Below are 20,696 nucleotides of genomic sequence, written 5' to 3'. Positions count from 1 at the left end.
CCACAATCATAGATGTGTTAGCTACAACATACAGTTATTAAATGACAACACCACCACTTCCAGGACACGAATCCACAGAGATATTATGCTATTTAAGTTAAATGTAAGGTAGTTAAAATATAACACTCCTGCTTTACCCAACTAAATGCTTCTCTGTTTTTTAAATGCCCAGACTGCCCATGTTGCAACGTTTTCTAAAGCAATGCTTAAAAAAAAACTTGAGAAGATGTTTTCCTCCAAATCACGACTCACCCAAACCACAAAACATATATATGTGGCTCTGACTGCTCATAACTTGAACAATTTTAAGCTTTATAGTTTTGTTTCACATAATCCTCAGCAGTTAACACCTGCAACTGAACTGCATAAATAACAGTTTCTAGTACACACTGATAAACATGACTATATTATCCCAGTACTTTGAAAAGTCTTCAGCAATTCTGCAGCATTTCCAGTGCTCTCCTAAAGGTCTCCCAGCCTCCTCAACCCATTTAAGCTCTCCTCAGTAAACAGTTTCCCAAGCAGATTTCAAGTGCATTTGTATACAGAGATTATCAGTAGCTCCCCTTGGTCTTGACAGTTACAAAAAGCAACTTCAGAAGAGACTTCTCCAGGGTGTTAAATAAAGTTAAATAAATGAAATCAAAATAATGTCATCACAAAACAAAGTTACAGAATTTGCAAAAAAAGATAATATTGTCTCAGATTTATAGTCTAAGGAAATATAGATTAGCCAACTGTCACAGCATCAATGGGAACAGCACACATTCAAGTATCCCAGTGGGATCTGGAATAGATCTTTACCTTCCAGCTGCAAATTCCTTATTTTCCAAGTAAAATTGAAGATAATTTCCATATAGAATATATAAAATACAGAAAAACAAAAGCAATAAGGAAATTAACCTACCTTTTTTCCATCTGCACTACTGTTTGATTTAGTAACACGATGACATTCTTTCATACAGGTATGATTCTGACAATCAAGAAGCCGCCCACAAAATCTCTTACAGGAGTAGGGATTTGCAGAGTGACATGGTAACGGACTAACCTAAAAGTTAAAAATAAATAAATAATTATAGATATGCAGGTGAGATATATATACAAACATTGCACATATGTAGCGTGTGAGATATATATATATATATTTACACACAGAGACACAGAATTATTACAGAGAAGTTTTGGTTCTCCTTTGAAAAAGAAAAAACACCAGAGAAATTCTATTTGATTTTCTAAGTGGCATTTGGGTTCCTCCCCACATAACAATGTATCCACACAAATTTGTTTTACACTGACTATAACAGGAAAAAAGCACACTTTATTAAACAAGCTAAGTTTGGCAGCATAGTTTCTCTTTCATTTTGAAAGACTATTCTTTCAATAAAGAATAGTTCAAAGACCAAATCTTTTAGCGTCATTTGCTCAGTCCTTCTGAATTACACTCATGTCTTCCTTTAAAGGTTCCTAGGGTGCTTTACTATTATTGCAAAAGACAGTAACAGTTTGCTTTCACAGAGCTAATTGTGTTATGGTCACCATAAATCAAAAATATTTTACAGTCTAAAAAGCAGATAACAACCTGCATGCCAGAAATTCTAAGAAGCAAATACTGACTGCATCAAATATAACTCCCAGCATAGGTAAGGAGAAGCAGAAATAGCCCCATAAGGGGCCTAAGATTTTAATGTCTTATGCTACATTTGTACTTTCCGATTTGAGGTCAACACTCCAGTTAACAGAACTCTGCAAAAACCTTCAGAGAATCTACTTAAAAGCCATTGCTCTTCATTGATACTGAAACCAGCGTAAACTCCTAACTAGGTTACTTGCCTAAAGTTGAATAGTACAAGTCCCTCCATATAAAAGGATTAGAGAAAACTCGCTGTTAGCATTTTCCAACCCTTATATAATACTCACACCAAAAAAAACTCGTTTTCTGTGCTGCTGTCAAAAAAAAAGATCTTTTTTCTTAATTTCATGTCATTTCTCAGAGAAAAACAAACTATTTGTGATGTTATTACACAAGAGGCTAATGTGACATAACTCACTTTGACTAGACTAAGGGTGTGATTTTATGTTGCAACTGTGGTTGACCGAACAGCTTCTCAGGGCACCCATTCCTTCACTCTCTTCAAACTCTACAGCCCTCACAGCAATCTCCTACCACTTTGAACAAGTCCTTCCACACATCTCTCTTTACAGAAAGATGATTCAAATAACCAAAATGGAAGAAAACAAACCAACAGAAAAATGTTTCTTGTCTTTTGCCAGTGGCCTGGTCATCCAAAGAGGTGAACACAGGAACTGAAAAGAAAGAAGAGAGATGAACGCACAGGGCAGAATGAGGGACAGCCTCCCTTCAGCACAGTCCATGTTATCTTCCTCAATCACACAAAGCACAATTTAAATCCACTTGCCATAAATTTTTCTGGATTTCACCCAAAAAATACTACTCCACTACATCACTTCTTGTTCATTCACAAGACTTCTAAACTCCCCTGTTCACCCTGACTCACCAAGACCGAAGAGAAGTCTGCATGGCGGGCTGAACATCAGGCATGGCATACACAGGAGAAAACCTTGAAGCCATCACATCCAATCACTTTCACACCTCTGTGTCAGAGCCAAAGCTAATGCTGGCTAAAGCACTAATACAACAACCACACCTGGTTCCTACTGCCCCTTGCAAACATCCTACTCTGTCTCTGATAGATGTTTCTGGTGACCACAGGAGGAAAAGCCAGCAAGCAGCAGGGTCTGAAGCAGAGAATAGTACCCTACCCAGAATGCACTTACCTATTACCAAAGCTTTTAATGTTCCTAATATCCCACCCCTTCACATCCTACTCCATCTCCCTATCCAGAGCACATCCTTTCAGTAGCAATGTAAGTAGTCAAATGATGTTAAAGATAAAAGAATTTAAAAAAATATGTATTCATCATTACATTCCACCCACTTCTCTACCTTTCCTTGCTCGCCCATTGCAACTCAGCATTTTATGACTATGATTCTGCTGTGGCTCAGACAGTGACAGCAGATCGGGGCTGTTCCACAATGCTGGTGAGACTTTTTTCACCAGGCATTAGTCTTCCACCAGATAAGGACACAAGCACTAGCTCCAGTTAGAGCCAAGCACAGGCAGAAGTGGAGCATCCCTCCCTGTAGCATCGCTCAAGTACACAGATGAGAGGCACTGTTAAACAAAGACAAGACTGGTGAAGCACACAAGTCAGCCAGGCAACGATGGCCGCTTTCAGAGGCCTGACTAGAGGGAACATTCCAGCCCTCTGGCTGCATCCAGCAGAGCTTCAGCTTGAGTTCAGTAAAATATGACAATCTCTTGGAATCAACTGACACCATCACTAAAAACTGAAAATTTTCAACTAATTTAAACCTACATTATTTTTTTTCCTCTTTTTTTTTCTCCATTCCTCTGCTGTGGGTCTAAGTAATAAATCCAGCTGAAAAAGTAAAGTTTTATTCCCTACAGTTGGAATGAGTTTCTGAAATGGTTAAATGAGGGCTGGAATTCTTAATACAAAGACAAACACCAAAGTAGCCACAAGCTCCAGGAGGCTGATGAGCTGAAGAATGAAGAAGGCAGATGAGAACCATAAGTATTTTATGAAAGCTGAATGGGAAGAAGGAAAAAAAAAAAAAAAAAGAAAAAAAAAAGGCAGTATTTTCACCATTTTCAGACTACAGGTCTTCCACAGGACAAGGAAAGGAAGGAAAGGAAAAAAACACATGACAACTTTCTTTCAAAAGCTTTCCAGGAGATCTCCTAAATGCATAAAAGCAATTAGCAGATAAATCAATTAGAACATGAAACCACAGCAAGGAAATTCTGGAAATCTTTATAAGGTGTTTAGCCATAAAGATGAATCTCCTCAAGTTTCACATGAAATTTTACTAGAGGCAGAGTAATGGTCTTCCTCCCATGAACAAACCAGAACTAAAACCTATTCAGGATATTAAAACACACAACTAAATTCTTACCAAAAGAAAAAAAAAAACACCCAAGAAGAAAGAGAGTCCAGTAATATGCCCAGACTGATACAGGATATTTACAAGGAAGCAAAACCAGAGCATTTTCCTTCCTCTAGAACATTTAATTAAATGAAGCAACTAGAAGAAAATCACACACAGTAGATAAATTAGTATCATAGTCAGTAAAGATTTCTTCTTTGTCATCATTTACCTTGTATCAGCTTTAATGTATGTTTCCCATAAAAAAGAGTTTTAGAATAATTTGATTTTAAAAGATTTTTTAAGCAGCATATGTGTAGTACTGCTATGAAATTCCAATGTATGTAACAGTTAAAAAAAGTCAGAACATCAGTATTTCTTTTTTGGGATGGCACCAACTGTTGATAGGTGATTTTTTCTGACACAACATGAAACAAAATTGAGAGCTACTTTTAAGGGCCTACAAATGGAAGAATGATGAGTTATTTATTTTTCTAAATATTTGTAAAATTATTTAAGAGAAGGCTGCACACTTCAGCTAAAAGAAATGCTCTTTTAGCTTAAACATCATGTGAAATCATACTTCCACTAAGCACACATTTTATATAATTACATAAATTTTATATAATTACATCATCTGAAAAGTAATTTTAAGTCTGTTCTTAAGTGATAAATTGCTTTTTCTAAATGCTAGAACTAAGAGCTCAAACTAAATCAATCCTTTAAAAATACTTCCTAAATTAAATACCAAAGAGAAATAAAAACGAAAAAAACGAAAAAACAACCCCATACACAACCTTCCCAACAAACAACCAACTGCACTATCTACACAAATTAAAATTACTGTCCAAATATTAAAAAATTAGACAGTATATTTGCTTGTTATGTAAGTCTTAAGGTGTTTGCTTCCATTCTCTATTCTACACTTTGTCAGTAGGCATTCTGATAAAACACAAGAAGACTTTACAGCTTGCATCACTCCTAGTTTCTTTTTTATATCTCTTCCATTATAGGAGGTATAACAATAGTCCAATATAAGTAATAGCATAGTACAGCAATAAGCACCTACTTACAGCAAACGTCTGCTTAAGAAAATTGCTACTACTTTTGTCACTTGTGAACAGTCCCCATTTCCCTGTGAAAATTCCCTCAGGAGCAGGACCCTTCTACTGGAGGGTAGCATTCCTAAATACACATGTTTTCTCTTATTAACAGATGTAAATTAATTTGAGCTGGGATTATTCATTAGGAACCAATGTGGCCATAAAACAGTGAACAGACATTACGTGGTTTTTTTTCTTTCCAGAGATCTCAGAACAACACAAAAATGTATAATGAGCAAAAAACCCACTGCAAATAAAATACACTTCCTATACACATGAATGAATCATTCTTTTTCATAACTTCCACCAAAATCTCAACTAGGAGACAATTTCACACGAGGAACTGCTGCACTTCAGCAGGAAGGCAGCACCGCCCTCTGCAGGCTGACAGGAGTAACAGTTCATCTAGAGTACCACGTAGCATCCAAAAATCTAAATAATTAAAGTCAGCTGTAGACTCACAGGGATTTGTCCTTCTGTGCAAATCCATATATAAAACATGACCCAAAGCCACTGAATGATTTTTCCAAGACTAGTATGCAACAGAAAATTAAATATTTTTTTTAATTATTCTGAAGCAAGTAGTAATAAATATGTAGTAATTGTTACTATTTTCTCTAGTAAGTGTAGTGATACTGTCCTTCTGCTATGAGGAAGGACAAATTTTACAGTCATGTACATCTGAACAGGATCAAATCCTTTTACATTGTCTGGATCACATTATAGACTGGGTCTATTGACCACAGCTTTTAGTTTGTTTAACATAAATTCATGGAAGTTTGGGTGAGATTCGGTATGTCCTGTCAAAAACCATGCCACTGTGACTCAAGAAAAAACTGGCTGATACACATGTAAGTTTTATTGTGGAAAAACAAAGCAAAGCCCATCTGTTTCAGCAACAAACACACAAGCACTGTTGATCTTTTAATCCACTTTCAGGACATGCTTTGCTTTTCTTCAGCAACCATTAAGCTGCAAAACAGCTCAATGGAAAAGGTGCATTCACAGCTGGGATGGATTAGGGAACGTGCTGCCCCAACAGACTGCAGCTACATGGACACTGATAACAACACTTAAAGATGTCACCAAAACATAATCAAGGCACCATTAAAACACACATCAAGAGATTATTAATAAAGGTCAAAGGGAAAAAAAAAGGTATCTTCAATATTTTTGTATTTATTTAGTGTTTTCTACTATTTTTTATTTGCTTAAAATGATTCTAGGTTTTTTTATAATATTGTTAAGTCAGGCTTTGACAGTGAATTTATACCAGACATACCAGTAGACAAAGCCATAACAGCAAAATTATTTTTTTAATTAGTTTAGCAATCATCTTTTGAAATCAGGAAAAAACACTTGACCTTACATTTCATAACTTTTAGAAATTATTGTGAATAATGTTGACAGCTACTAAACATCAATCAGATTCTCTTCTCATGAAAGACAAAACAGACAGAAACCTCACCAAAAACTAGAGAAGGCTACACACCAGAAAGACCAGTTAGTAACTTAACACTAAAGAATTTTCCACTATACTGTCTGATTTCATCCATGTGTGCTTAGATCCAAGTCCCATGAACATTTTTCTGTATGACATTATATATATATATATATATATATAATCCTTTTAAAATATACACAGCAGATCATAGAACTCAAAAGTGTGTGACAGAGAGAGAATATTAACTGTAGAATGAGGGGGAAAAAACATAAATATTTAATAAAAAGACCACCAAAAAAACATTTAAACATCTGCAAGAAAACACAAGGAGCTACATAAATCATGAGTTTAAATTTCTGTCCATGAATGGCACAAAGTCAAATAGTTATGCATTCTTCAGAAAGGAAGTAAAATACCTTCTGATATATAAGCTGTTGTGTTAAGGTACTTCATAGATTAAAAAATATGTATTAAAAAATCTACTATTTCTTTTCAATGTGTTTTGTTTTGCAGACTTAAAAAGTAAGGTAATTGCCATACTTCACTTCACAGGGTAGTTTTCATGACTCACCTCATGCTGTCCAAGACACTCCCTGTTAAAACATTAAAAAAAAAATCAGAGATTTAGAAAATGCATATTTGTTTAGGGGACTTAAAACAGTGACAGTGCTTTTCACACAAAAAATTAGTGCAATCTATTTTTTAAAAGAGCTAACTAAGAAAATCACCCATCTGTGCAGATGAATGCCTCCTCCTTTTCAACAGTTGTTTGGATTGCTGGGTTTTATAATGAAAACCTCAACATTTGTTTCATTGCAAATTAATTGTAGTTGTATATGATATCAGTTACTTTTTAGAAAGTAACCTGGTTTTGTTCCAAAAGCATCTTCTTTGTCTCTACTAATACATCATATTTTTCAGTTATTTCAGAGATCTAGTCTGAAGAACAGTTTTTAAAAAAATCTCTCTGGGTAACTTCTCGGACACAAAATAATTATCTTTCTATATAAAATCTCTATTTTTAATTTGCTTTTTTTTTGTTTTAATACTTACACTGGTACAGGAACCTCACAGGGAGGGCACGGTAGTGCAGTCTGAATGAAGGCTGGCTCAGATGGCTGTTCCCAAGGCCCTGCAGACTGGTGCTGAGAGCAAGAGATACTAATTGAATACAAAACACGAATCTGCCTGACTATAAATAAATGTCACATCTAAAGCCTTTCCAATTCTAAGAAATTCACCTTATAGTAATTAGCTTTTTACTAGTGGCAATCTCCACATCCCATATAGACAAAAAAATTACAGTTTTATCCTTAACCTGGTTAGGGATAGAAAAATTAAGTCCTGTGGCTCCTAGTGCTAAAAATTAAGAACCAAGCCAAATGAAAAATACCAGTAAAACAATTCTAACCTGTTAATAAAGGTAAAATTATTTCAATTAGTAAGCTACTTCAATTACCATCATGCAGTGCATAACACACGTTAAAAACTGCCACTTTCTGACTTCTAACTTGTGCAAAATTTGATGGTTTTGTAAATAGCAGTCTTTTTTTTTTTTTTGTTCTTATGTTAAAAACAATTGCTTAAAGCTGAAATTAGATGTTTTTAATACAACTCCAACAAGAATCTTATAATTTTTTGAGCAATTCAATTGTGTATTACAAAATTACTTAAGACTGCAACAAAGGAGCCAGAACATCTTAGCATCATGCTGAGCAGTACACCTACCTCTGTGCTTGATTATGTGTTTACTCTGAACTCCAAAAGCCTCAAAACAGAAGATTCAGGTCAAACTGATGCTCGTTGCTCCAAACACAAATAATGCACCATTTTTCACTGTTCACTTACCAAGCCAGTTTGCTTCACAAGTGCTTCGTCATGGCAGGACACAGGGCACAAATGGCCACAAGGTAAGGTTTTCTGGCAGGGCTGGCGACACGGAGGGCACCGCCCAAAGTGACAATAGTGTTTCTCCTGGGTAGAATGGTGACAGGTAGGCGGCCGACTACAGTGAAATCCAAGAATGAAAAAATATTACAGCAAAAATACAAATTACAGTCACTGGGCAAGTATGTTCAACATACAAAGAATTGAAATGAACAAGTTGTTGGTGTTTCTTGTAAATTGTATTACTTCTCACCTTCAGCAGGTGGTTAACATTACAATAAGTTTAGAGAGGAATTCTAAACAAAGTTAAAAATCAAAGTTAGGCTTACATATTCAAACAGCTGTTTCAATCCTAATTCTACTCTGCACTACATAATCTTGCTACACCCCAGCAGAAAATATTTTTTTTCTTTTGTTAGTACAGTTTTCTAGATAAACTGCCTCACTGAGGTACTTCAAAACATACAGAGATGACTTGAAGAAATTACTGGACTACAGAGCTGGAAGAGCTTGGTGAGACAGAACCTCCCCTGTGAGCAGGGGAGTTGAACAAGCTGCTCATGAAACCTCAGTGTCAGAGAGGTACCTGACAGGAGGGATTATTGCTAATCTCCATCTGCATAGTCAAGGATTCAGAAGACCGAGAAGTAATAACTGTAATCAGATAATGAACAATTTTTGCCTTTCAAGGTATATTTTACCACTTTCTTTAAGAACACTTTAAACTCCACTTAAGAACAGGAAACAGACCCACTTTCTATACTGACCTGCACAGCTGCTTGCATTTGGGAGGTTTGATGGTGCGCTCTCTGCCACAGGGCACTTTAATGACAGTTTTTCCACAATTGCACTTCACATCTACAGTCTCCGGACATGGATTACAACTACCTAAAAATAAACATATCATAATATGTAATAATTAATAATAAACTGACAAGCAAGTCAGAAATAAGCCCTCTCTCGTATTCTAAAAAGAAGCCCAGTTATTTGGATCACACAACACTTAGATATGTGCAATTTGTACTTCAGTCTTACATACCTATGAAGAAATGTCATCTTTCATCTGAATTCAAAAAGGGACACTGAAAAACTGGTACAATAAAGTTTTGCAGATTTAGTATGGTATTAATGTTCAGCCTATGTATAATGAATTGAAAACATCCTGCATCTCTATAAAGTTACTAATCTGATGCATTTTAAAAACTGTATCCGTAAAAGATCTGTTTTAATTCATAACTCTCCCACAACATTTCTTCACTAAGTGCCAACTGCTAAGTTTTATTATTGAGTAACTTAACAGCAAGAATACGAATCTTCTAAAAAAAGTAAACACATGAGATTTTAGCTTACTAATCATGTTGCATTCTGAAGCTTTAAAGAAAACAACTGAAGATATTTACAGCAAAAATATTTTAAGCAATTCTGACTTGTTAGCAGGATCTGAAAAGCAGCATTTCAAGAAGCAGATGTCTCACTGGCAAAAGGCTGCTGAAGAGAAAAGGATGGAAGAACTACAGTCTTCATATTGCAAAGTAAATTAAATAACAATACAGTGTTCAGCATGCACAGAAACATAGAATCATTTGGGTTGGAAGAGATCTTAAAAATGATCTAGATCCAACCTTTCTGCCATGGGGAGGGACACATCTCACTAGATCATACTGCTCAAAGCCCCACCCAACCTAGCCTCAGAACACTGCCAAGGATGGAGCATCCAAAAATCCTCTGGGCAACCTGTTCCAATGCCTCACCACCCCCACAGTAAAAAATCTCTTCCTAATATCTAATCTAAACATATTCTCTTTTCATTTAAAGCCATTCCCCCTTGTCCTGCCACTGCCTGTCCTTGTAAAAAGTTCCCCTCCATCTTTCTTGTAAGCTGCTTTAGGGACTGGAAGGCTTCCAGTCTTCTCCAGGTTAAACAATCCCAATTGTCCCACCTTTCCTCACAGGAGAAGTGCTCCATACCTCTCACCATCTTAATGGCTCTTCTCTGGACTCTGTCCAACAAGTCCATGTCCTTCCTGTGCTGGGACCCCAGAGCTGGATGCAGTGTTCCATGTGGCATCTCACCAGAGCAGAGCAGAGCAGCAGAATCCCCTCCCTCCCCTGCTGCCCACAGGGCTCTGGATGCAGCCCAAGACACGTTTGGCTCTCTGGGCAGTGAGTGCTGGGTCATGTCCAGCCTCTCACAGCACCCCCAAGACGCTCTCAGCAGAGCTGCTCTGGATCTGTTCATCCCTCAGCCTGTGTTGCCCCAACCCTGGGGTGCAGCACCTTGCATCTGTGTTGGCAAACCTCATGAGATTCCCAAGGACCCACTTCTCAAGCTTACTTGAAGTTCCAGCTACTTTTGCAAAATAAACTGAAGGTCTAAAGCTATACTATCCAGAGTGGCTAATATGTCTACAATTCACTTAAATATCCTATTAAGGAAGACAACTGACTACATTCTCAAAAATACAGAAAGGCAGAGATCAGAGATTCAGAGAGCCTGAAGGTAAGGTGAGAGCACACTGTTCTCAAATCAAGTGTTACAATGTACTGCAGTAGGAAGCAAAACACTTCCATTCCCTGGCAACACACTAAATTTCAGCAAGCACAATAAATATTTAAGGAAAAAATATAAGAAAAAAAAACAAACCATAAACAGAATAGATGAAGTTACCTTTTTTTTCAGGGACTCCTGCTAAAGGAGTTTATTATCAACAACCTGTAAAAATTCTGAGATTTGGTGCCTTTTAAAGGACTCCATCTGGGAAGTTATTTTCTAGGAGGCATCTATTTCCTTGAATATCAGTGGTCACTGTGATCTGACAGTTCATAGGAAAATTACCCTGACCTGGTACTACAAACTAAAGATAAAATAATTAAGCATAACTTTCAGTAACTATTAAAATATTGGTATATAGGGAGAAACAAATGAATATAAATATTTTTACATTAAAATAATTGCCTTTATTAGGAATACTTTCAAACATTTATGAAGATGTTACAGCTGTACTAGACTGTATTTTGTTAAAACACAGAGAATTTAGAAAAGAAAATAAATTTATCATCCGGTATCATTAGTGATTGCCATCATTATATGCAACTTTAGTTAGTAAATACACAATTATGCTCTTTTGACAAGTTACTCTTCAAAGTGTATATATTTCATATTTACATTCTCAAAGATCACTTTTGTTTTCTTACAGATATTGCTTTATTGTTTTCATGTTAATTACTAGAAATCTTTGTCACTTTTAGCCAGGTTGTAAAATGCAAGCAGCATCAAATATAAACAATCATTAACATAAAAGCTTATCCTACAGTACAGCATTAGCCCTTTAGTTTTCCAACCAGAATTTTATTCTAGAATTTAGTTATCAACCAAACTAAAGTGGAAAAGTAATGCTACCAGTTTTCTTCTGACAGTACACAAAAAATTATATATATCCAAGATTTCAGAGAGCTACAGGGGATGGAGAAGAAAGGGAAGGGAAAGAGAAAAGGGGGCACAGTACACAGATTAAAACCAAACTGCTAGTTTGTGGTAACAGATTTAATAGCAAGTTACAACTACCCCATCTACCTATGCTCTCCACCTAAGAGTGACTGCCTCAGAAGGAAGACTGGCTGAACAAGTTGTGATTTATTTCCTGAGTCAATGCAATTTATACTTAAGAATACTAAGGAAAATTACAGAGGCTACTTGGCTGCTGTTTCAGCAGGGCAGCAGCTTCTACGGGGAAAATTGCTGAGAGGGCAGACAATTTTTCAGTCATTCCAATTTAACCCCCTACCAAGCAAATGTCAAAGCAATCTGCCAGGTAATTTTGCCTGTTTCCAGCATCTTTCAACCAAGGTCACTAGATCCAGAAGCAAACTTTTTTGTTATCCTTCTGATAGTCAGTAACAACTTCTTATTTTCTTTTACCAGTAGGTAAAATTCAAATTCCATCATATTCTTTTGCATTTCAAGCCCACTTATACCACATCTTGCATTCTAGGATTTTTTAAACTATCCAGACTCAATCAGCAGCAGTCATTTCTATGACTTTGTTATGCATATTCCGTGAACAGAATTCTTGAGAAAAGGAAGTCAAGCCACTGCTTTTGCATTACATAATTGGAAAGGAGATGAGCATTTTCAGAGGAAAAGTACTAAGCAAAATCACCAGGTAAAAACTCAGGTTGCTACTATGTAAGTCCTTAAGTTCTAATAAATACTGCCCCCACAAAAAGTCCATATGCAACAATGAAGAGAATTTATTAAGCACTACACACAGTTCTGCAAGCATGAAATTTGGCAAAAAATAAACAATTTTCCATCACTACAGGGATTCTTCACCCATTCTTACCTCTGTGGCAGCCTGAAGGGCATTTGTGATTTCTGCAGCCGAGAGTCCGCCCGCAGACTTGATCACAAGGCGGACAGTTTCCAGAACAGCACTATTTAAAAAAAAAACCCATTAAGTCTAATACAAAATTAGAAATTTTGTCTGGAAACAAAAATTTCTGGTGTACACTTTCCCTCTTCTACTATCTCATTATTTCAATACTTATTTTTTAAAAAGTCACTGTAATTTAGTCAAATTTCCTCAAACTCATCCCAGAAAAAAGGCTACCCATAAAGTAGTTTTAAAAAAAATTCTTATTACAAAATAATAGGACAACACACATTTGAATGCATCATTTCAACATATCAAAAAGGCAAAGGGATTCAAAAAAGCACAAAGTCCAAAATATTATCATATTTTAATCCCAAACATTTTGAGAAAACAGGATATCTAACACTTCACCTCATTATTCTGCAATTTCTTCCACTTTTATGTTCTATTATTCACAGCACAAAAATATTGCCAACCTTTTTTTATACACCTTTTACCTTTGTAGTAAAGGCAGATAACTTCAAGACCAGTTATCTATTTTCTATTCTTAAATAAACCAGTAACCTGAAAGAATCAAAACATTTCATAAAACCATTACATCAGTGGATGCCGTATCAGGAGAGAACATAATCTTTTCTATTAACTTGAAAAGTACCTTCCTTCCAACAAGAAACCTGGATTTTCCACCACGGAGGTGTCAACATTACATTTACTTGTTTTGTAATCTCCTCACATAAAATAAATTCACTACAACAATAATATTGAAAAATACTTAAGAGTAAAACTGTGTTCTTTCATGCCTATTTGTGGTAAGTAGCCCGACTTTCACAAAGTATTAATTCAAAAATAGGAAGCAACTTTCAGGCTCTCTTGAATGAATAAACTGAAAAGATACTTCTGATACTTTTGACTTCAAATAGGAAGAAAAAGAAAACTCCAATTCCCAACTGTGAGACCACTGCTGCATGCACTGCCGTGTATGTGGGATGGAATGCTGGGCTGTCAAAAATAAAGACTATGCCCCTGACAAAGTTATAAATGATTCCCAGCTCTTCCTACAAAGTAGGGAAATTAACTGACTTAACTACTGCAGAATGCATAAAGCATCAGTGACTACTCAAGAATCTGAAAGTAAAACTGCCTTCAGGAACTGCACAGTTGTCAAAATCTGCTCCCTGTTTATAAGGTCAGTGAGTGTTACTTGATGCCATCCTTATCAGAGAATTCTGGTACACTGAAAACTAATTTCAGTGACATGGAAGAAAACTCCTCTTTCTACACAGAAACATGAGGTGGAGCAACAAGTTATGTGATTTTATCTAGCCTTTCTTTACAAGTCAGCTAAACAATGAATTTGAGACAGATTATCTCTGGGCACTCACCTTCCTCCGGCACTGGTGCTTCTGGCAGTCACGGATTTTGGTACACTTGGTTTCACACAGATATGGCTTATGGCACGGCATGCGCTTGGTGTGCTTCCCACAGCGACACTGCTTCTCAACCTCCTGGGCAGCAAGGCAGGGAAAATAAAGCAGGGTGTTTTTAATATAAGAGGGAAAAAAAGGAAAATAAAATGTTCTACTACTATCTGTAAAGGAAAGTTCAAGGAAAAGTAACATTACGCTGCATACACAAGGCAAGCATGTCCTGCATGATAAGTGGATAAGTGTAACTGTAAAACAAATTCATACAAAAAAGTACCTCTCCTGTACATGAAAGGAGATTCACCCCTAGTGTATACAGGTAATTTAAGAAGTAGATGAGCAGGTTTATCTGACCTTCATGGTGGTGTCATGTGATGACTACTATCACCTAGACTTTGTAGCCAAGGCTGGTTCAGGAAGAGACAGCTGGGACCTGACAGAGAATGGCTTTGTAGGCCAGACTACAGAAGCAACAGAGATATGCAGAGCACAGTAAATTTCTTACTGTTAATTTTCTTACAAAGAAGAAAATAGTGTTATACCACCTTCCATCTCACTAATGAAGAAATATCATAGAAAGACAAAGCCAGAAGGAAGGTGGAAAAGATGGGGAAAAAATTAAGTGTCTTTTAGGGCATAATAATTTAAAAAAACAAAACAAAATAAAACCAAGCTAAAGCAATACACTCATCCACAGGTGCAGCCTCAACTCAATACAGTGCTCAACTACTTAAGAGTTGTGTTAGGGTGGGAGGGGAATAATGAAAGAACGTGCTGCTTTTAATAAACAAAGTCACAGATTTTGTGATAGGTATGATTTCATTTTCCTTAGGTGACTTGCACTGCCTCCAATGTGCCTTGCAGGCACATAATTTAAGAGCCCAAACAGAATGTGAACCTGATAAAGTAAGACTAACCTGTCTGCATATTTCACAGGGACCCCGATGACAGCGCTGTGAACATTTATGGATGCCACATTCCAGAACTTTGTCACAACTATCACCACAGGTGGGCACATCTTCTGTACAAGGTAATGTAAACTCTAGATGAAGAGAGAAAAGTACAAGTAAACATTTGGTGGAAGAAAAAGCCAAAATATTTAGGAAGAAAATGTAATGTATAGTAAGTTCAAATGACAGTTGCCTTTCTATTTTCAAAACCTTCCTTAGATATACTTAGTTATTCACATCAACAATTAAACCCTTGGTGCTAAATAAAGCTTTGAAGCTATGCAAAAGAGTTAATGTACTGTCATGGTTGACAGTAAGAACTTGTTATGGACTCTGCCCTGCAGAATTAGCCTAAACTACTGACTGTGAAAGACTAGAGGACTTTTTATTCAATTTATCATGCAAAAGAAAAAAGTAGCTTACTTGTTTTTCCACATGGACAGGACCTTTTCCCAGAACGAGGACAGTCTCCACAGGGACCAGCATGACAAACTTGTTCACATGTATGATTGCCACATGGCAAACATTTCCCACACACCTTAGAAATTCAGAGAAATCCGTGAATGCAATGTAATAGAGCTACATACCAAGCCAAAGCAAGCCAAGGGTAAAAAGCAGGAGTGAGATGCTTCTGGATGGAATTTGACTTTTTCTGAATTTTGTAAATAAACATTGTATTTGCTGAGTTCACTAAAAAAACTGATCATCCTGCCTGATCAGAAGGCCAAAGCACAGTGAGGAGTTAGTGATTCACAAAACCTGAGTAGTTGCAGGTCTGTGCTGGGCTGCACATGCAGCTCAGCCTTCAGGCCTGCATTGTGCTGCACATACACTTTGGCCACAGGATAAACTTCTGTAGCAGAAGAGACTGGAGGCAGCTCCCACTTGGTACCAGTGATTACACTGTCTGCATGCCCTTGCCTTTATCTAAAAGTGCAGCAAGAAGCTCTCATCTGAGTACCCTTTCTGTTTGACTGTAGAAATTATGATCAAGGATGCTTTGCTCTTGTAAGAAGATCCTACAATAGCCTTCAACAACCAAAGTGGGGTCTGCACTGTATGCTGCACATCTATCAGGGCCCATTCAATGCTGCACAGCTTGGGGTTCCAGAGATCTAAAGGGACATTCTAGTCTTTAGATTATACTCCTTTTGTCTACAGTGTTAGCTGAAATAAACTGCATTTTCACTGGTACTTCACAGAGGCCAAGCACCTTCCTTACTGGGATCAGAATGGCCAAGTACCTCCTGGTACAGCCTCCCACCCACCACTTAATTTTTTTAATTATTTTTATTTTTTCCAGTCTGTCAATCCATATTCTTGGTCTTAAGCACAGGCTGCAAATATAATTCAAAGAATTCATCACAAAGCTTTCATTCTGCTACAGTCCTAAAAATAAACATGAAACTCTTGTCTACTAAGCTGTGGTTTCACACTTATTTTGAAGGCAATAGCCGAAATTTCAACCTCAAGTACAAGAAAAAGAGTATACAAAGTTAAATTCACTGCTAAAGTAACCCCAGGACAGTTCCATAACACTAACATTTTAACTATTATAAAAAATTAGTGGAGCTACCAATTAAATCTCTTCCCAATGTGTTTATATTTTTGATTACAATTCCAAAGTTAATTTTTTCTTTCTTAGAATACGTTTTCCCAATCTTTAATACACCAAGTAATCATATTTTACAAAGGTGAGAAATCCATTTAAAAGGATAGCTTCAACATACCTGATCACACTGCCACTGAGGGCTTGCACAAAGTCTCTCCGCTGTCTGTCTCCCACAGATACACCGTTGTTTACTGACACGTGGACAAGGCTGACAATCTCCTGTATGCAATTGCAAAGTGACATTGAGAGCAGGAATTGCAAAAGAATAATGTATCTCAACAACAGAAACAGCTACTGCTCGGAAATTTAAAAAGGTTGGTCTACCTGCATGGCAGGGATTCTCACAAGCATGTTGTCCACACAGCAGCGTTCGTCCACACGGCAGGCGGCAAGACCACTCCTTGGCACTGCACCTGCGGGGCACTGCCTTGGCTTTCTTACAGTGACAGGTGGTTGTGACCATCTTTGGGCAAGGTGGACATGGTCCTAATGACAGGAAAAAGAGTATCTTGCTAATGACAGGAGAAAGAGTATCTTGCTAATGACCATTCAGCAAACGCAGCTTTGCTACATCTCTTCTATTCTGAGAATTTTAAATATACTTAACAGATGTTAAGTTGAACTGTGTAACAGGTACCTAAATACAGGTCACACAACCAAGTAATACAAAGGATTTACCTGGATGACAAAGCAGCAAACATTTATGACCACAGGAAGGTTTGAATTCCCTCTCACATATTTGACCACAGGAGTGAGGTACCAGCCATGGGTCCACCGTTGGATTCTCCACTTTTCCACAGTAACAGTAATACCTACTGGGAGTCTCAGAGCGTTTGTATTCAAACCTACATTTTGGACTAAAACAAGGGAAAAAAGAGTGAAAACAAAAACAACTTCTTAAAACAATTTAAAAAAAAAAAAGCAGTTTTATCATTTTGGCTTCCCAAGACTGCTTCAATGCTACCAATTAACATTTTTACAACTACTATAATGAATAATAAAAATACAGAGCAACACAGAATAAAGGTCTTTCTGTATTTCAGATCATACAATATATTAATTAGAATGTCTTAGGAAATGCCTTGTTAATGCAATTTCTTTTCTCTAAGAATATATACAGACAAAAATGAGCACAGCAAAAATCAGAACAGTTTTTATGTCAAGTAATATCAAAATAATCTATGCAACAGTTAACCTACATAAATAGAACCAATTTTTTTAAAAAATATTAAAAACTAGGGGTTTAGTACCAGCAGTTTTTTAGTCATGTAAAACAAAGTTTAGCAATGCTATTAAAACCAAGCATAATAATCAGAATTTTATCTGAAAAATTTCAGATTCAAGATGTACATCTTCACTGTTCACTCCTAATGTTGATAAAAATTTTAAAAAATTACTTATTGCTAAAGGTAGATAGACACTAGAGGCTTGGAATTTATGAACTGCCACAGGCCCAAGAGGGCCCACAGAGGCAATGAACAAGAGAAGCAACAGAAGGAAGGAGAAACAAAGCAATTCACATTGCTGGCTAAACTGGGAAAAGAAAACAGACAAGAAGGTCCTCCTCAGAGAAGAATAGAAAGACTTTGAAAGACCTATGCACTCATTTTTATCAAATAAAACATCAATTTACCCTGATATAATATATTACAGACCATGAACCATTTCTCTATAGTGATAGCATAGTTTTAGCATGTCCTTACATGTAAAATAAAATACCATTTGCCTGAAGGGGCATTATCAACTTGAGATGGTGCCAGCCAACAACTGACACTATTTCCTAAACAAATCTGCTTAGGAAATTGTAATGTAGCCATGTTATTACCTTCTGCTTTACACCATCTCAAGGAAAACTGTAAGACCTGATTTAATGTTTGGATTATAATGAGACTAAAAAAGTAAATAAATCCCAACATCTTGCTATTTGCCAATATTTCTATAACTTATTTCATGGTGCCAACTTTAAAAGTGAAAAATATGTAAAGTCATTCAGAAATAAATGTCAGAAGCTGAGACACATGACAGATAAGTTACCTTCTCAGAGGCTGAAACAAATTTGATCCAACAAGGTTTTAATATAACTGTGAAATTTTTCTGAATCATGTTAACAAAAGCTTAAAAATAATTTTAAAAAGCAACAGAAAAGTCAGCCTTCTAAACTTTTTTTGTTGTGCCATAATGTACAAGTAGCACTCCTTCCAAAGCAACACCAATTTGCATGGTTTTCCCAACAGAAATAACTTTGTCAATGTCCCATGAGGAGCTCACCATGGCCAGGGATAATCTTTCTTCCCAAAATCATCATCCGTCAGAGGAGAAGATACAAGGAAGAGGCTGTCCTTGGCCCACTTTTGGATACACACCAGATGAAATATACAAAAGCATCCACAACAGCTCCAGACCTAAAGAGCAGACATCGAGTGTCAATTGCTTTAAATGAGGTTTCTGTTTCCACTGATGAACATCCATAATATCTAAAGAAATATTTCCCTTTAAGACCATTTTTGGTCTTAAAAATGGTTTTTCAAAGATGAATTATACCCACTTATAGATCAATACACACAGTTTTTCTGTTATAGATTCATACCTATAATCTTTCTTCCAACTCCCGTGGGAAGTTTTTGCCAAGGCTGAAGGAGCCCAAAATACTCAGATAATCAGAGAAATGTTGATTTAAACACTGTTGGAGGTCATGTAGCACAAACTGATGCCCAAAGAAGGACTATTGCCAGCTTAGCTCTGTTCAGACACAGCTTTGCCAAGCAAAGCTGGAAAGTCCTGAGGGATGGGGACTGCACAACCATTGTGAGCAAGCCACTCCAACTGTCCTATTACCTTCCTAGTATACAATCTGCACCTCCCAAGGCCCAGATTGTGCCACTCTCCCTTATTAAACGACCTGACACCATAAAGATGACTGTGGCTTTACCCAAAACTGTAACAATTTGGTAAGAAAAGTGCAGAAGAAAATTTTAACTAATTTTTTTTTTAATAACTTAAAACAACGTTATGAAATAATACTGTGAAAATGCAGAGATATTCTCCATTAACTTAGAGAGGACTGTGCCAATGACTAAGTATCTATAACTATGTAACTAACTTCCCAAAACTAAAGCTAAGCAGGAGACATTATGCAAACAGACTTGGCCAACATGATACAGATTCAAGATAATTAGCAAACCACTGAGTTATAAAAGAAGGCTTTCAAGTTACCAAATCATCTCACTTCTGCTAAGATAAGATTAACTCTATCAAGAGCCACAGAAATATGAAGCTAAACATACCCATTGAGGTCTGAAAGAATATGGATTAAAAATGTTAAGAATTAATACAAAATATATTGCATTTCTTTTTAGAAAAGTTACTGACTACAGTTTCAATGGGTACTTGTAGTCTGTGTATATCTAGCATAAGAAATGTAAGTATTTTATGAAATGTCTGGAAAAAAATTTCTTCATTTCTTTTTCATGTCACGCATTCACTTGATGCCTCAGGTTTTAGTTTTAATATTTTTCAGATTCTGTATTGCTTTAGTGTGGAGATGTGACCTTCATATTAGGGGATGGTAAGCTCTCTTCACAGAGTAGCTAGACAAAACAATTCCTTCCCTAGCTGGGGACCCAAGGACAACTGATCCAAATCTCAGGCCCAAAAGCACAAACAATAGTGGAAAGAAGGGAGAAAAACAAGGAGGATGGGACTTCATACCCTAAAGCTATAATTGGACAATTAACTCCAATATGCAAATGGACCAAAACTTAGAAAAGAGACCTCCTGACCAGTCATCCCTTTTTGGTGACCATTTTGGGTGTAGCCTTGGCTGGGGTCTTGCACTGCCCAAGGTGTGTCCATTGAGGCCTTTTAATAAATACCTCCTTTAGTCTTTAACTCTGTCTGGTCTCTGTTCTAGGTCAGCCTTCATAAGGCATCACA

The 20,696-nt window shown here is 36.7% G+C and overlaps 1 protein-coding gene across 3 annotated transcripts in view; it reads right to left on the bottom strand.

Annotated features, from left to right (window-relative positions):
• Positions 1 to 20,696, bottom strand: part of NFXL1 (nuclear transcription factor, X-box binding like 1) — a 45,644-nt gene that overhangs the window by 21,958 nt on the left and 2,990 nt on the right. For all 3 annotated transcript variants that reach the window (XM_064418240.1, XM_064418238.1, XM_064418239.1), the window contains exons 4-16: positions 19,032 to 19,165; positions 17,442 to 17,620; positions 17,088 to 17,249; positions 16,882 to 16,982; positions 15,575 to 15,689; positions 15,119 to 15,243; positions 14,160 to 14,282; positions 12,748 to 12,838; positions 9,172 to 9,292; positions 8,366 to 8,522; positions 7,571 to 7,662; positions 7,089 to 7,110; positions 908 to 1,048 (exon numbers count right to left, since the gene is read on the bottom strand). In XM_064418240.1, the coding sequence (XP_064274310.1) occupies positions 908 to 1,048; positions 7,089 to 7,110; positions 7,571 to 7,662; positions 8,366 to 8,522; positions 9,172 to 9,292; positions 12,748 to 12,838; positions 14,160 to 14,282; positions 15,119 to 15,243; positions 15,575 to 15,689; positions 16,882 to 16,982; positions 17,088 to 17,249; positions 17,442 to 17,620; positions 19,032 to 19,165 (1,563 nt within the window). The remainder of the gene's footprint in view (positions 1 to 907; positions 1,049 to 7,088; positions 7,111 to 7,570; positions 7,663 to 8,365; positions 8,523 to 9,171; positions 9,293 to 12,747; positions 12,839 to 14,159; positions 14,283 to 15,118; positions 15,244 to 15,574; positions 15,690 to 16,881; positions 16,983 to 17,087; positions 17,250 to 17,441; positions 17,621 to 19,031; positions 19,166 to 20,696) is intronic.

This window comes from Passer domesticus, chromosome 4 (assembly GCF_036417665.1).
Source record: "Passer domesticus isolate bPasDom1 chromosome 4, bPasDom1.hap1, whole genome shotgun sequence".
Taxonomy (NCBI): Eukaryota; Metazoa; Chordata; class Aves; order Passeriformes; family Passeridae; genus Passer; species Passer domesticus.
This window is presented reverse-complemented; position numbering and strand designations above follow the sequence as displayed.